A 16,384-nucleotide genomic window follows, 5' to 3' on the forward strand; every position below is an offset into this window, starting at 1 on the left:
AGGGTTGGGACATCAGAAAAGGGGACTGAGCTGAGCTGTGGAGGATGAGCAGGGTTGAAGAAGTTGGGGAAAGGCATTTGTAGAAGAAGGATGAGCATGTTCAACTTCAGGGAAGAAGGAAATGCGGTGGAGCAGTGGCTGTGTGGTTGGAGCGGAAGCTGGCTCAGGGGCTGCCAGCTAGGGTTTACCTAGCTGGAGGGTGCCAGACCCAGAGTACATGCTGCCTTGCACCCAAGAAGGACTCTGGAGTCCTGATTTAGCCTGCAGAGCTACTTCCCTAGCACCTCTGAGAAGTAAAGATGACCCCCAGCATCACTGCTGGCCCAGTCACACCCACACTCCAAGGCCTTGCCTCCTCCTGAGCTGCCTGATCCCTCTTCCCTTCCTTTAAAACCATTGCCTTTAGGAATTTCCTGGTGTCCCAGTGGCTGAGACTCTAAGCTCCCAATGCAGGAGGCCCTGGTTCCATCCTGGTCAGTGACCTAGATCCCACATGCCGCTCCAAAGAGTTTGCATGCCCCAACTCAAGATCCCATGTGCCGCAACAAAGACAATCCCGCATGCTATAGCTGAGACCTGGTGCAGCCAAATGAATAAATATTAAAACAGAACAAAACAAAAAAACCTGTTGCCTTAGCCTTGATCCCATCCTTTTTATGGGACTCTCAGCACCAAGAACAGTGCCTGGCACATACTCACGGACTGTTGGCCTAAATCACGGTGAAGTTAGTCAAAGATCTAGTTTTTAGTCTCAGTTCTGCCACGAACACCTGAGACACTGAAAGACCCAAGCCAAGGCACGTAACTTCTCTGAGCTTCAGTTTACCCATCTGGAAAATGGGGATAATGTTCCCCCATCTCCTCTTCATTAGTGAGGATCATAAGACAGAAACGGGACTGGTCCTCTAGGGTGGTAGGAGATGCAAGCCCACTGCAGATCAAGACATCAGCCTGGGAGTCATCAATAACAATTGCTGATAGTTTTGCTGTTAATAATGACCTACTTACTTGAAGGAAATCCCCTCTCCCTTTCTCCAGGATGGTGGGTCTTGTCCTAACCCAGTTCCATGACCTGCCTGAAGATAAAGCCAGGCTTCCTCCTCCATACCCCCTTGTCTCAGAGGTTTCCTAAGACCTCAGAAGGTCCTTCAAAAGTCTGACCCACATTCTTCCTGTTGCAGCTCTGCCCCCTCCCCTCCTCATGTAAGAGCAAAGTCCTGCGTATGAATCTTCGACGAGCCTGAGGCCCCATCACATTATAAGGCTTATTCTTCTGAAGTTGATGTTCCCACTGCCGCTGCCAATACAGAGCGAGAGACAAGAGAAAGGGTGAGGAAGGGAAGCCCCAGTCTGGAGTGAGGGCGTGGAGAAAGAATCAGGAGGGAGGGAGATAAGACAGCAGCATACCCAGACACACAACGACACAAACACCACACCACCACCACCTCCAGCGCCTGGCTTCCGGGGGAGGGACAACTGTCTTACGGCTTTCCATGACGCGAGTCCTCCGCGAGGGCTAGGGCTGTGGGTGAGGCGACATTTCCTGCCCCAGGGGGCTGGGGTGAGAGGAGAGATGAGTTGCTGAGTATGCACACCTTTTGAGAGCCCATACACACACACACTGCTCCAGGGGCTCCTTTCTCAGGCTGCCCCCCATGGAGTTTCCCCTGGCCCAGATATGCCCCCAAGGTAAGTGTGAAGTTGGAGAACGTGGTGGGAGGGAACCTCAAGACCCCCACGACCCCTGCTCTACTCCCCTCTGGGCCTAAGCTCCCACCTCGGAGGTGAGGGGCCACAGCCTGGCCACACGCCTTGCCACACTCTGGCAAGGCTGACTGGCAGGAGGCCCACAGCCCCTGCTCCTCCACCTCGGGTGCCACTTCCACGCAGCCCTGAGGATAAAGGGGACAGGGTCTGCTGAGAGCTTCTTCGACAGGAGAGAGGAGGAAGCAGGAGAATGAAGTGGGGTGGGAGGCAGAGGACCCTGCTCCAGAAGAGGGGCCTTCACTGAAGCAATCTGCCTCCATTCCCGGATTCCGGAACTGCTGGGCCAGCTGGCTTCCCTGCGCTCCTCCCTGGGCCCAATTTCCCGGACAAGCGCCTCTGTCACCTCAGCCCTCTAGGCCTCCTGGGCTCCTTACTCCTCCTCCCTGAGAAACAATCTCCGCATCCCTCCTGCATTTCTCCTGCTGTCATGACTGTACCTATCCTTCAGGTTCCCCATGACTGGACTGCCGGGGCCGCAGGGGAAGTGGAGGGCCTGAGCCTGAGCCTGGGAGAGTGGTGGGAGGCAGAGAGAGACGCAGGCCCTGACCGAGAAACCTCTCTGTGCTAACAGGGAGCCGAGAAGCCCCGGCCATAACCTTCAGCACCTTCCAGCCCCTGGGCTTGAACCGCAGGAGCTGCCAGGGCCCGGGCTTGCTTCTGGGACCACGACTCCAGGCCCCTGAGGAAGCCTGGCCCAGCCCCAGGGGCCCAGCTGGCCAGGCTGTGGTGAGTGGAAATCTGCGGGGTGCAGCTCCCTCCTCTACTCCTGCCCTCCCCCGGGGGTGGGCTTGCAGGTGGACAGAGGCCAAAGCAGGAATGAGCAGGGGCTGCCGCCACGGCCGGGGGCCCAAAGGAAGGGCAAGGAGATGAGGAGCACCTCCTCCAGTTGCTGAATGGCCCACTCGCTTCTCCTCTGTCCCTGGGAAGCTCAGGGTGAGTCCACAAGTGATGGGTACAGTGGACTCCAGAAGTAGGCGTCCACAGCTCGGTCTGCGGCCTTCATTTGCCCATCCTCATCTCAGTCCTCCTCACCCATCCGTCAGTAGGAAACCCTCCCTGTGAACTAGCTCGGTCCCTCCTACTGTATGTAGGGCGAGCCCTTCCTCATTCTGGCCTCTGGCGCTCCCTTCACCCCTCAGGCCAGGGAATGCTTTCTGTCCATCTGGAAGGCCCCACTCCCATTTAAGCACAGTTTAACAGCTCACTGCTACTGGAATAAAGACCCACAGGACCCAGAGGGAAGTGGAAGGAAATTCCCTGGAAACAAAAACAGCTTGAGCTAAACAAGTCAGGCGTTGGGAAGGACTTTCTGGGAAACGATACCCTAAAAGAGGCAACTGGAACGGAGACAGGGAGCTTTCTCCACAAGTCGAAGAGCGAGTAGGTGTAAGGATAAGGAGGCAGCAGCTGCCTTAGAGTCAGAGGAAGGGCTACTGATCACAGCCACCTCTCCACTCCTTGAATTCTTCTCTCATGCAGGCACCTCTCCAGGCCCCAGGAGCTGCCTGCAATCCAAAGGATGTTGGGAAGGAGGAGGTGCCAAGGGAAGAAGCTCTGTTCCTACAGGCCGAGACTCGGGCTTGGTTCCAGAAGACCCAGGCCCATGAGCTCCTACAGCACGGGGCGGCCCCCATCTGGTTCCACGGTTTCATCACCCGGAGGTGAGTCACAGAGGAAGAAACAGGCTCAAAGCAGGGCAGGGGCCAGTCCTGGGTCCTGCCGTCAATCAGGAGTAGATTGAGGCTACAAGCCAGGTTATGACTCCTGGAGGTTCTGAGGCTACTTGCTAAGGCAGCTCTCCTGGGGAAGACCACCGAAGAGGCACAAGCCCAAAGCCCCTACCCCTCGCCTCCACTTTCCTCCTGTCTCTAAGGCTTCTAGTGCTCATTCTCCTCCTCGGCCTCCGTCTCTCTCCCTCCATCTTTACCTCGGGCTTTCTCCAGCCCTCTTCTCTGTCTTCCCTCCCTTGCAGTTCCTCCCTTCTCCTCCACTTCTCAGCTTCACTTCTATATCTATCTTTATGCTTACCTCCTCCATGCAACTTGTGACTTCTGAAGTCTAGAAATCTAATACCATCCCGGTTGCTGCTGCCACAGCGCTGACCCCCTGAACTCCCCACTCCAGGCTGCCCTTCCAGGATGGGGCCAGGAGGAGGATGCAGGGCTGGGAGGTCTCTTGAGTGGAACCCCTGGTCCGTGTCCACGCCCAGTCCCTGCAGCGCGAGTACTGGAGTACGGTGACCACATCCTCTCTCTCCCGCCTCCACCCTTCTCTGTCCACTTAAGCAGGCTTGGTTGGGCAGGGGTCCCCTATGAGAGCCGGGGAGACAGGAGATGAGGCTGGAAAAGTCTGAGCAGCCCTCCGTGTCTTCTCCAACATCCTCAGAGAGGCCGAGAGGCTGCTGGAGACTAAGCCTCAGGGATGCTACTTGGTGCGTTTCAGTGAGAGCGCCGTGACCTTTGTGCTGACTTACAGGTGAGGGGCCGGCACTGCGCGGGGGGTGTGGGGGTGGGAGGCAACAAGGAGGCGGGACTTTGGGCTAATCAGGGGGCGGGACTTGGTGCTGAAGAACGTGTGAGGGGCAGAACTTCATGATGACCCCCAGCAGGGGCGGAGGGGTCTAAGCCCAGCCCCCAGGCTACTAAGGATGGGAGACCCCGCGCATTCGGGAGGATAGAGATCACGCCTCGTGCTGGTGTCCTGGCCAGAAAAAGGGAGCAGATCTGATCCTGCCTGGTGTCTCCAGGAGCCGGACTTGCTGCCGCCACTTCCTGCTGGCCCAGCTAGGGGACGGGCGCCACGTGGTGTTAGGCGAGGACAGCGCCCACGCGCGGCTGCAGGATCTACTGCTTCACTACACTGCGTGCCCGCTCAGCCCGTATGGGGAGACGCTTACCGAACCCCTCGCCCGCCAGGTACGCCATCCCCACCCCTGGCCCCGACACTGACCCTGACCCCGGGGACCCAGGCCAGGGCCCCCACCCCCACCCCACACAGCACTCAGGCCGCAGGACCTCGCCAGGCACTTTCCTATTCCCACGGAGGACGCAGACATCCCTTTTCCACACATCTCCGCTGGTTGCCCTTCCAGAAATATGCGTGCTGGTGGAGGGGTCCTTGAGAAACCAGCTCAGTCACACAAAGACTGGAGGGACTGGGAGTGGTCAGCTAGGCCCAGAAGTCATTTGTTTTTGTGGTTTTATTTTGGCCTTGCTGCCCGGTTTGTGAGATCTTGGTTCCCAGACCAGGGATTGAAGTCTGCAGTGAAAGCGCCAAGTCCTAACCATTGGACCAGCAGGGAATTCCCGGGGCCATTTGTTTTTTAAATTAAGAGATATTTACCGAGACAAGACAGATGGGTGTCAAACCCACAAAACTTACTTACCAGCGGCAAAGACAAATAATAGGAATCAAGTGTGAGAGTGTGATGAGAGAGGAAATGCAGAGTGGTGTGCCATTGGGCTCGCATGGTGGGGAGCCATGTCAGACAGTGCCTCCCCCAGGACGTTCAGGCAGTTCTGAGGGCCCACTCTGTGCCAGTCATTGGTCTGGACACTGGGAAATAGCGCCAAACAAAATTGGCCCAAATGTCCCTACCTTCATGGAGCTTTCAGTCTAGTGACAGGAGACAGACAATGAATGCGTAATACAGATGACAAGCAGAGAATACAGAAACAAGGAGTGACGGAGTTGGGGTTATTTTACACAGGGACTTTAGGGAAGGCTACTCTGGTAAGAGGACATTTGAACAGAGGTCTGAATAAAGTGAGGGGGAAAGGCATGCAGATAACTAGAGAAAAAATTCTCGGTAGATGGCACAGCAGGTGCAAAGGCCCTAAGGTAGAAGGATCCTTGATGTGTGTGAATAAGAATAACAGCACTGAGGAAGCTAACATGAGCAGAGAGGTAGAAAATGAAATCACACGGGTGAAGGGCTGCCCGGTGGACTCTTGTAGGATTCGGGATTGTATTCTACATGAGATGCACTAGGCACTTACAAGCTAAAGAGTGACATGATCTGGAAGTTTGGAAGGGGCATAGATAATCAGATGGAGGCCACTACAATACTCCAGGAGAGAAGACAGCAGCCTGGACCATGTTGGTAGAGGTGAAGGGGTGGGGAGGTAGAACACTGGGTCTGTTTGAAAGGTGGACCTAAGAGGGTTTTTGCAGGATTGAGTGAGGGATGTTAAAAGATGCGGTTGTATTGACTGAGATGAGGAAGGCTACAAGAAGACTAAGTCTGGGAGAGATGGGAGATCATGAGTTAGTTCAGTTTTGACATTCATGGTTTGAGACATTCATTCAGTATCCAAATGGAGATGTCAGTTAGGCAGTTGCAATAGATGGACTGGGACTTGAGGACAGAAGTCTAGTTTGGAAATCAACATTTGGGAGCCATCAGTATGTAGATGGATTGATTCTAAAGCCTTCAGGAGGAAAGAAATCTCAGGAATGAGCATAGATGGAAAAGAAAAGATACCAAGTCTCCAGCATTGAGAGTTTGCAGAAATGAGGGAGAACCTACAAAGAAAAACCACAAAGAAAATTGAGAAGGAGCAGCCAGAGAGAAAGGGGAAGAACCAGGAGTGTGACGCTCTAGACACCAAGCAAAAAAAAATCCATCAGGGAAGAGCAGATGCCAGAGGGTCTAGAATTAACCATTGGATTTGGCCAACAGAAGGTCGTTGTTGACCTGGGCAAGAATAGTCTCCTGAAGCTTGGTTGGAATCCGTTCAAAGAAGTTGTTAAGGGACTGTGCCTAGCAATAACTACTGTATGGAATTTTGTGAGGAATAAGCAGAGACCTGAAGATTCCTAAGCAGTGGGAACAGGATGTAGGAAAGACTGGTGGACAGGGGAGCCAGCTGGAGTTGTGAGAACCAAGGGCACAGCTGTCAGAGACCAAGCTCTATGACCAGCCCTCAGAGGGTCTTGTCACTCACATTCTCTGGAGTTTGGGCTTTATCCTGGAGCAACGGGCAGCCATGGAAGGATTGCTAGAGGAACTTCTGCAGGTTCATTCTGCTCACGGAGTGGAGAATGGGTTGGCAGGGCAAGATAATGCAGGAGGAGGTGATGGACTTAGGAGGCCCGAACGGGATCAGCAGCTGTGGGCAGGGAGAACGTGGGCAGATGTGAAGATATTTAGGCAGTAGAAGGAGCAGGGCTTGTGCTCCATAAGATGTGGGGAGGAAGGGAGGGAGGTGTCCGGGTTGACTCCTAAGGTGCTGCTGTTTCAGCAGCAGGGTAGAGCTGCTTTTTTTTGGCTGTGCCAGGTCTTAGTTGCAACATGTCAGATCTAGTTCCCCGAATTAAACCCAGGTCTCCTGCATTGGGAGCGCAGAGTCTTAGCCACTGGACCACCAGGGAAGTCCCAGAGGTGCTACATTCATAAAGGGAATGCTAAGACCTCTTAGGGGGTTAGGGCAGGGAAAAAGAATTCTGATTTGAATCCATGCAGTAAGCGCCTGAACACCGTCAGATGGAGACACGCACTTGGCAGATTGCAGAAAAATTAGAAAAGCCCTATGGGCTGAGCCTCCCAAAACTATCACACATGTGGAGAACATTCGTGAACCCAGTGATAAATGCTGAGCTAAAAGCACACCTAACATGGGAAGGAACCCTATAAGGCTCATCTCCCCTGAGGCAGTGTCTCTGTCCCTAAAATATCTAGCTGTTAGCTGTATAATGTGCTCCTCTTGCAGCTGCAGAAGTAAACATGGGCACGGAAGTCTTGGAGATCTATCCCCAAGCTGAAAAATTTTAGGCTAAAGACTTGTAAAGTCTGGTTGCAGTTTTACAACCAAATGGTGACTGGTCTGGGCCTGTGTTCCAGATGAAGTTAACTTAAATGCTAAATATAGCCTGTGATCAGAGCAACTGTCCCACCTCCCAGTCTCCTTGCCATCTCCATGCCCTCTGCCTCACTTAGAAACCCAGCGCCACCCAAATTTCCCTGCTGCACCCCCACCCCGACATTCTCCACATGGACCAGATTATTTTGCCCTCCTTGGATCACCTGTCCACTCCCACCAGCCATCCCTCCGGCACCACATCCCCAAGGCCTCTTTCTTCTCTCCACCCGTCCCCACCCCGTTCTCCCCCTCTTCCCTCCCCGCCCCCCACCCCCGCAGACTCCTGAGCCCGCAGGACTGTCCCTAAGGACCGAAGAATCAGACTTTGGAAGCAAAAGCCAGGACTCACCGTTTCAGTATAGCCCGATTCTCAAAAAGGAGCGAAGTATAGCCCCCACGCAGAGAGATGGATCTGGGGAGCCAAAGCAGGTATGGGACCCAAAGCGCTGGGAGAGAAGGCGGGGTCTGAGGGAGGGGCGGAGCCGGGGGACGAAAAGGAGGGCGCGGCCTGTGTGAGGGGGCGGGGCCAGTAGGGTAGGAAGACGGCCTGCAGGGGGCGGAGGCTCAGCCTGGGTTCCAGCTCTGGCACTGCCTGGGTGACCCACTCTCTGCCTTGGCATCACTAACTCAGTGGACATGAGTTTCACCAAACTCTGGGAGATAGTGAAGGACAGGGAAGCCTGGCGTGCTGCAGTCCACGGGGTCGCAAAGAGTCGCGACTGAACAACAACAATTCTCCTCCCTGCTCGCCTTCTCTCCTAGCCCTCCCAGTCGCCCAGGCCCAAGCCGCCCATCCCCGCCAAACCTCAGCTGCAGCCTGAAGTCTACACAAGCCCTGCTCCGAGACCTCGCCCAGCCCTGCCGCCCAAGCCCTCCAACCCCATCTACAACGAACCTGATGAACCCATCGACTTCTACGCCATGGGCCGTGGCAGCCCTGGGGAAGCCCCCAGCAACATTTATGCCGAGGTGGAGGTGAGGGAGCCTGATTTAAGGAGCGAGGACCCGCAGTGCATCCTCAGGCATGAAGTCCTACGGAAATGCCAGTCCAGGCCTGTCCTAGGCAGCCAGGTAAATGGGGGTGCAGGGAAAAGTGAGACCCCTAAGAAAGACTTCCTGAAAGCTAGATTGAGAGGGTGGAGAACGTGTTCAGACTGGATGTCTAGGTCAGGGTGAATGAAGGTCAGAGATGGGAAGAACAGAGCATTGATACTGCCAACAACCCTCTTCCAGGCCCCTCTGTATTTGGAGTTACTGAGACCTGCCTCCCCTGTGTCAAGTCCCCACCCTCTCCACTTCTCAGAGAAAGCAGAGGGCCCTGCAGGTCCCCTCGGCCTTCGCCCACCTGCGCCTGTGTCCCTCTCACCAGGCTGGCCCTCTTCAGAACCCCCTGAGATTGACCCCACCCTATGGTGGGAATTTTGGCCTCCACCTTGCCTCTCCTCCCCAGTCTGAACTTGGGCCTCTCTCATTCTGGCCCCCTCCCCTCAGCCTTGAGGGCCCTGCCTTCCTGAAGAAGAGCACCTGAAGATGAGCTCAGGGGAACGGGTGCCTGCATGTCCCCTCCTGCACATGCCCCCTCTCCTGCAATCCTCACACCTGCCTGGTCTTCTCACTGATCAAGTGAGATCTTGTTTCTTTAGACTGTAGCTCCCACCCAGTCCCTCTGCCTCTGCCCCCTTCTTCCATTCCCCGTCCCAATGCTGGCACCTCAGGCTCCCCCTCAGCCCTTGTGCCTGCTCACACTTATCCACACCCCTGACTGCCATCCTAGAGCTGATGTCAGCAATCTACGTCTCTATGTGAATTTCTCTCCAGGCTTCTGCTTAGCTCCCCAACATCTCACAGCCTTCTGGACTCAGCACAGCCAAGTACCCTCACCTGCCTCCCCTGATTGTTCCCTCCTGTGTTCCCTCTCCCAGTTGGTATCTCATCCAACTATTCAAGCCAGGTTTACAGGACTGCCTTGACATCTCTCCGCTCTTCACCCTCACTCCCCTATAAGTACTGATTCCTGCTGGGTCTTTTCCTAAATATATTTTTCCTTTCCTCAGTTTTAGCTCCCATCATCTCTCATCAGGACTTTCCAAGAGCTTCTTATGTGATCTCCTGGCCAACAATCTTGCCACTTCTGATCCACTGCTCCAAGAAAGTCAGAATGGTCTTTCTAAAACAGCTACCAGGCCCACAAAGCTCTCCATAATCAGGTGGGGTGGGGAGCCACCCCCTTGGTCTTACTACCAGCTACACCATCCACCCTGAACTGGTCACATTTCTCCAAACTCATCAAGTGATTTCAAACCTTCCAAGGTTTTACACACGCCATTCCCTCTGCCTATAGCTACTTCCTACAAACGTACCTTCCTACTGCCCAGCAACCTTCTAATCCTCCTCCAGCTTGCCCACCCTTCCCCGCTTCTGCAAAGACTTCCCTGACCTCACCACAGAAGCTTTCTACATACCTGTCACGTCATTGATTGTTGATACCCATCCCGCCCCCCCAGCAGAGTATTAGCTCCCTGAGGGCAGGGATGGGACTTGTTCATCTCGTTTCCAGAGCACCAGGCACAGTGCCTGGCAAACAGCAGGTGTTCAGGAAATGTTTGTTGAATGGATGAGAGAGGTTTAGACTTCCTCTTTGCAGGCCAATTTCTGTTAAGATCAGAGGCTGCAGGTTAAGTCTAGGAGGCAGAAGGTAGAGGGTATGACCTGGGACCATCCTTCTCTCCACAGAATCCAGGTGGCCAACAACTGCATTCTGAGAACTCCGTGGCTGAACAAGGCCGTACTGTGCCCCACCAGCCCCTACCTCGCTGGGGGCACACTCTCCCCCACAACCTTTCTAGACAAGTGCTTCAGGACAGAGGACAGGCATGGCTCCCCCTGGGGCCTCCTCAGTAGCTGGTCTGAGCTGGGGAAGGATAACTTGGAACAGCGGGTCCAGAGACCTTCACACATATCCAGCCATCCTTCTCAGGAAATGTGAATGGAACAAACTGTAAGTGATCAAAGCTGGAAAGGACCTCAGCCATCATCTATTGCAAAGACGGCGAAAAAGTGTCACCTTGGATGCCAACTCCAATCCATTGATTGTGGCTGCGTAGAGCACTGCTTTGGAAAGGATGCTAAGGTCATATCTGAACTCAGCAGAAAAGAACGCCGTGATTGATTAGTGATGTCTGCCATGGGTGAGAGAAGAGGCGCAGCACCTCCTTTGCCCTTACTGATCAAGTCCAACTCCAGCTTTGTTTTTAGAAACAAACCCAGAGAGGGATGGTGGCTTAGTCAAGGTCAAGGACTAGAACCCAGGCTTCCTGATTCTTCTGTTTAGTGCTCTGTTCTGTACCCCACTCTACTAACTCTTCTCCATGGGAAATGTCTGAGATTTCCTCAGATAAGAAATCTGGCTGCTTTCCAGAGTTCTGCTGCATGGGGGCCTGGGTGCTGGTTCCCTTCCTCCAGATCCCAGCTTAGCCCTGTTCCCCTAACTGGTCTGGGCCCACACAAAGAAACCTGGAGGCAGGAGGAGCAAATGTGGGGTCTGCTTCCTTTCAGGGACATACCCTCTGGTTCCCTCCCAAGAATCTCCAAGAATCCAGTGGCCCAGTGCTTGCCTCTAAGGAAGAGGGCTAGGAGGGCCCTGCTGCATCCCACTGCCCTGGTTTCCCCTCCTGGAGTCTGATTTCCTTGGCCCTCAAGCCTTTGAGTCTGGGCCCTGGTCCAATGCTGCTGCTGTCTGAGGGATGGTTTGGCGAGAACAGATGTTAGAACTTGTTTGTTGATTCTTGTCTGGCTAATAAATCATCACCAACCACCTCCCCCAACAGGGATTCAAGTACTCCAGGCTCCTTCTGTTCTGACACTCTTATATTGTGGAAGGCAAGTTGTCAAACGGCTATCGCAATCGGGGGGCGAACGTCCGGTGGTTGAAAGATACCTGGGCAAGGGTCACAGATCTATGGGCTGGGGGTGGGAAGACACCAAGCAAGGGACACAGACTGCTCTCTGAAAAGTATTCCTTCCCTAACGGGTGGGCTAGGCAGCTAGCCAGGGGCAGAGGGGTGACTACATCGCCTGGGGGCTGCCAGGCAAGAAAGAGGGGCAGGGAGGGGAGTGGTTGAAAGGTAGCCCCCACACCTCCTTCCTCAACCCCCCTGCCAAGCACAGGACTGGAAGGGGGAGGGGGCATTCTTAACCTTTGTGTGTGAGCCCCTTAGAAGGATAGGGGGCCCCTTTGCAGTGGCTACCCCCTCTTGGGCTTAGGCCTCCCCCGTTCCTCTTATAAGGCTTCCTCTTCTCTCCCAGACCCACTTCAGGGCCTCTCGCCCCTGTGGCCAAGCTCCATACTCTAAGCTTCAACCACCTAGAAGAATCTGTCTTGGGTTGTCTTTTTGTCTCAGATAGGGGACTCTCTGAGGCAGGGCTGTGTCTGCCCCTGAGGACTCACAGCAGAGACTGCCCCCCACCCCCACCCCGGGAACCACTCACAAGGCTTCTGGTACTCCTGTGATCCCACCCTGTTCTTACCCTCATTTCTAGGACAGTTCAGTCAAGACTCTCAGTGTCCATCAGGGTCTCTCTCCCTCCCAAGCAAGTTCGCTGTGAACTTGCCAGAATCACAGAAGTCCCCCAGACCCCTCCCTGAAGACACATTCCCTAGGTTTAGGTGCTGCCACCACCATGCCACCCCCAGCCTGGGGCAGGGCCAGCCCCAGTGACTAGTGAATTCCCCTCCTTTCCACTCAGTGCTAATCAGCTCAAGGAGAAATACAGTTGCTGAGTCAACAGAGTGGGGTTCCACTTCCTTCTGTCTATAGGTCTAAACTCCCTCCTGAGCAAGAGAAGAGGTGGGAGGGAAAACGGGGTGGGCGGGGGTGGGGGGAAGGTGGGGGGTGTGGAGGGGAGGGGAGGGGAGCAGATGGCTTTGGGGAGAGGCTCAAAGTGCAAGAAAGGTCTTAGATTAGACTCAGGGAGTCACCTGGTGGCTGATTCCTTGTGGCAGCAGAGAAGGTAGAAAAAGGAGAGGCTTGCTGTATAGCAAGAGCCGGGAATCAAAGTCAGCAGATGAGATTTCCTTAGACTTCATGACAGAACAGGATGGGCAGGCTTGGGGAGGGGACAGGAATGCCTAGTGACCCACTCAGTCTCTCTGAAGGAGCAGAGCCTGCTTTAGGAAGGGGTGAGTGCTCCTCTCCGCTAGGGGCAGCTCAGCAGCGCGGGTGGGGAGACCCTGACCACCAGCATTGCCAGGTTTCTGCCCTGCTTCTTTGCTAACACACTGCCCAACCTTTAACAGGGAAGCTTTTTTCTGCGCCACTGTTCCCTACATTCCTTTAAAATGGAAGGAATGTCATATTTGCCTATGGGGCTGCTGTACTGATCAGATGAGACCAGGCAAGCAAGGGGCTTGGCAGAGCAGGACTGTGGGGCTAGAAGGGACTTCGAATCCTTTGTGACTGACTTTTTGGTTCAACCAAATGAGAAAATTAGTTCTAGAGAGGAGAAATGACAGGGAACTGGAGGTAGTCAGGGCGGATCTTGTCATCCCAAGCACTTGCTTCCCCTTACACCGTAGGGCCCCTCCCAGGCCCTAGGATAAGGCCCGGGTCCTCTCCAGGGCTCCAGCTGCAGGCCCAGCCTTGATGACGCAGGCAGTGCAGCCTCCCTTCTCCCCGCTCCCCACAGCCATGGGCACCCCCACACCATCCTGCTGATTTCACTCCCTCGGAGGCCCAGGGCTACAGTGAGACCTCAGATGGAGAAGCTGAGTAACATACAGGAAAGGGAGCCTCGCAATTGTGCTGGGCAGGTTACTCTGCCCCAGTAGGGACCACTCGGGCCAGGAGGGGAAGGGCATTTCCCAGCTGACTCAGTCTCCCCATGGTTATTCCCTCCTGCCAGCCTCCTCTAGACAGGGCTCCCTCGGGCTCAAAACCCTCTTATATCAGAGAGGAGTCTCCTCCCCTGAGCCCCACATCCCCTTCAGAGCCCGCAGAAGGCCCTGTGGCAAGTGAAGTTTCCAGCTTTGTCCTCTGGTTCCAGTCCCTTGAGCACCATCGCCTCCGCTGATGCCTTTTTTTTTTTTCCAGCCCTTGTCTCCCTTAAGCTGTCCCCTTTTATCAGGTCAGCTCCCTCAGCTAATGTAGTAGACAGTCTCAGTAAGGTGCCCTGTAACTCTGGCTCAGGGGACCAAGGGCAGGGGCAGGGGGCTGAACGATGTTAACCCCCCAACCCTAGCTATCCTAATTCTACAGCATGAACCCACTTAAGGAGGGCTAGGGGCAGTTACCACTTAGGCTCTACCCCTCAGCTACCCCTACTGGACTTAGAACATCTGCCCCACCTGAAATGAAGCTGAGCAGAGGAAGAGGGGGTACAAAAAAGGTTGGGAGCAGGCAGTAGAGCATTCTACCACCCTGCTGCTGCTGCTGCTAAGTTGCTTCAGTCGTGTCTGACTCCGTGCGACCCCATAGACGGCAGCCCACCAGGCTCCCCGTCCCTGGGATTCTCCAGGCAAGAACACTGGAGTGGGTTGCCATTGTCTTCTCCAATGCATGAAAGGGAAAAGTGAAAGTGAAGTCGCTCAGTCATGTCCGACTCTTCGTGAACCCATGGACTGCAGCCTACCGGGCTCCTCCATCCATGGGATTTTCCAGGCAAGAGTACTGGAGTGGGGTGCCATCGCCTTCTCCATCTACCACCCTGCCACCCCTCAAAACTTCAGCCATCCCTTCAAAAGACTTCGGCTTCCTGGTCAGTAAGTTCAGCACCCAGCTGGAACAAAGATGTGGCAGGGTTCCTGCCCAGGGGTCAGAGCATTGGGGTAGGAGCTGAAATGCCCTCTTCTGTGACAGCTGAGCCATCTCCGTGTAGTTCCTAAGTCTGCTCCTGTGGATCCCAGCTTCCTCAGCTCCGTTGTCCTGGTCAACTTGGGCTTTGCCCCAGGCCCATCCAACACCTTACTGGGCCATTTGAATCCATTTGTGACCAGCAGCTCCACCACCCTTCCCCCCACCGCAGTCCCTCGGCTGTTGCTGCCATGCCAATTTTAGCCAAGTTATCCCTCTTGCCTCCTTTGGTCTCCCTCATCCCTGTCTTCTCTTTCCTATTTATGACGACTTGAGGTTATTACCTCAGGAAGCCCTCCCAAATAGAGTCTGTCCATTTTCTAACTTTTATTTCTCTCGGTGACCAGGAAATTCCAACCATCAAGTAAAATGTCATCTTATAGTAGGAATAAAAAGTCACTTGGAACTTCCCTGGTGGTAGGTATTCTGGTAGGTAGGTATTCTGTGCTTCCACTGCAGGGGGCATGGGTTCAATCCCTGGTCGGGGAACTAGGATCCCCCATGCTGCTCTGCAGTTTAAAAAATAAAAAGGTTTACTACTTGTGGAGAACCAAAGGAGATGGGACACAGGAGGATGCTGAAAGACGTCTAGCTTAAATCTGTCCATTTGCAGAAGACACCAGGACTCTCCCTACCCACATGCCTCACCTCCCAACCCAGAGCACTGCCAGGTCCGTCATGACACAGCCCTAAAGTGACAAAGTTGAACCACTGAATCCCAGGAGTATGGCAACTCGGGAAGGAGTGTGGCAACCCCATCTACAGAGCCCTGGATACAGGAAGAGCAGCTGACTCCTTGGGACCTCAGCCTTTGGGGCCCTGCTGAGCCTACCTCACCACCTCACTTCACTGTGACACCCCAGGGGTGACCTTAGTCCTCAGTGCCTCTGTGGATGGTGGGAGTGGTGGTACTGGCTGAAGGTTCCTTGCTGAAGGCTGGCTGGATGCAGTGACTTGGACAACTCCTGCCTGCGTGTCCCTGTGGGATGCAGGAGCCCTGTCTGGCTCCAACCCGAAGTAGGTCAGATTTCAGATAAGCGGGTGGTTTTCCTGTAAGTGATGAAACCCTCCTCTGTACTTAATGAGAAACAGACTCCTCAACTTACCCCAGCTCACAAGACCTGGTGAGATTCCTCACTTCCTTCTCATCCCCACGTCCCTACCACACACTTCAAAACTGCCCCTCGGGTCTCAGCCTTCCTCTCTGTCACCAGGACTGTCAAACACCAATTTCTCCCAGTGTTTTTCCTGTCCAGAACCTGCATCTTCATTCAGTCAGCGTTCCTTGCCTGGCATCCAAGGCCTTTCTTTCCACAGGAGTTTAACACTCCGTTCCTTCGTGAAGTCACTGCAATTAAGCCCTACTGAAGTTGCAAGTCCCCTCAGTGTCTACAGTAGGATGTGCTTGCTGCTTTGTGACCAATATTCAGTATCTTCCATCTCTATCTGAACCGTGCTCTGAGGAGGAGGAATCATGACACTATCTTGAGGCTTGTGGGCACCTTGGTGCCCTACAGCCAACTCAAGTCCACAGACCCTGCCACCTCCCTCCCTCATCCACCACCTTCCCCCAACCTACCCCATCCGCTCAAGCAAAAAGCTCAGAGTCCCAAGGGAGGCTTCAAGGATATCTGTCTAGCCCCCAATCTCCGTGCAAAGCTTCCAAACCAGTCCAGGCCAATAACAACCAGTAAAAATTTGAGTCATCTTTAGGGACAGGCATTTCACTACTTTTTCATGTCCAACAACTCTTTCACATCCCAGAAACAATCTCCTTGACTTCAAGATACCTGAGATCAGCAATACTTTCCATATTTGGGGTCACAGGCCCCTGTCCCAAACAAAACTGTACATACACTTCCTAGAGTCTTCAGTGGCCAGGACCCCAGTTAAGATGGTCAGCACTCA

General features: G+C 54.2%; 1 protein-coding gene across 1 annotated transcript; it reads left to right on the forward strand.

The window, feature by feature from the left end:
* Positions 1-1,347: 1,347 nt before the first annotated feature.
* Positions 1,348-12,415, forward strand: SH2D2A (SH2 domain containing 2A). Its single transcript, XM_061403266.1, has 8 exons — positions 1,348-1,689; positions 2,339-2,493; positions 3,247-3,428; positions 4,153-4,242; positions 4,514-4,682; positions 7,908-8,057; positions 8,391-8,699; positions 10,362-12,415. The coding sequence occupies exons 1-8, from the start codon at positions 1,656-1,658 to the stop codon at positions 10,527-10,529; spliced, it is 1,257 nt and encodes a 418-aa protein (XP_061259250.1). The 5' UTR covers positions 1,348-1,655; the 3' UTR covers positions 10,530-12,415.
* Positions 12,416-16,384: the final 3,969 nt, after the last annotated feature.

This window comes from Bos javanicus, chromosome 3, assembly GCF_032452875.1.
Source record: "Bos javanicus breed banteng chromosome 3, ARS-OSU_banteng_1.0, whole genome shotgun sequence".
NCBI lineage: Eukaryota > Metazoa > Chordata > Mammalia > Artiodactyla > Bovidae > Bos > Bos javanicus.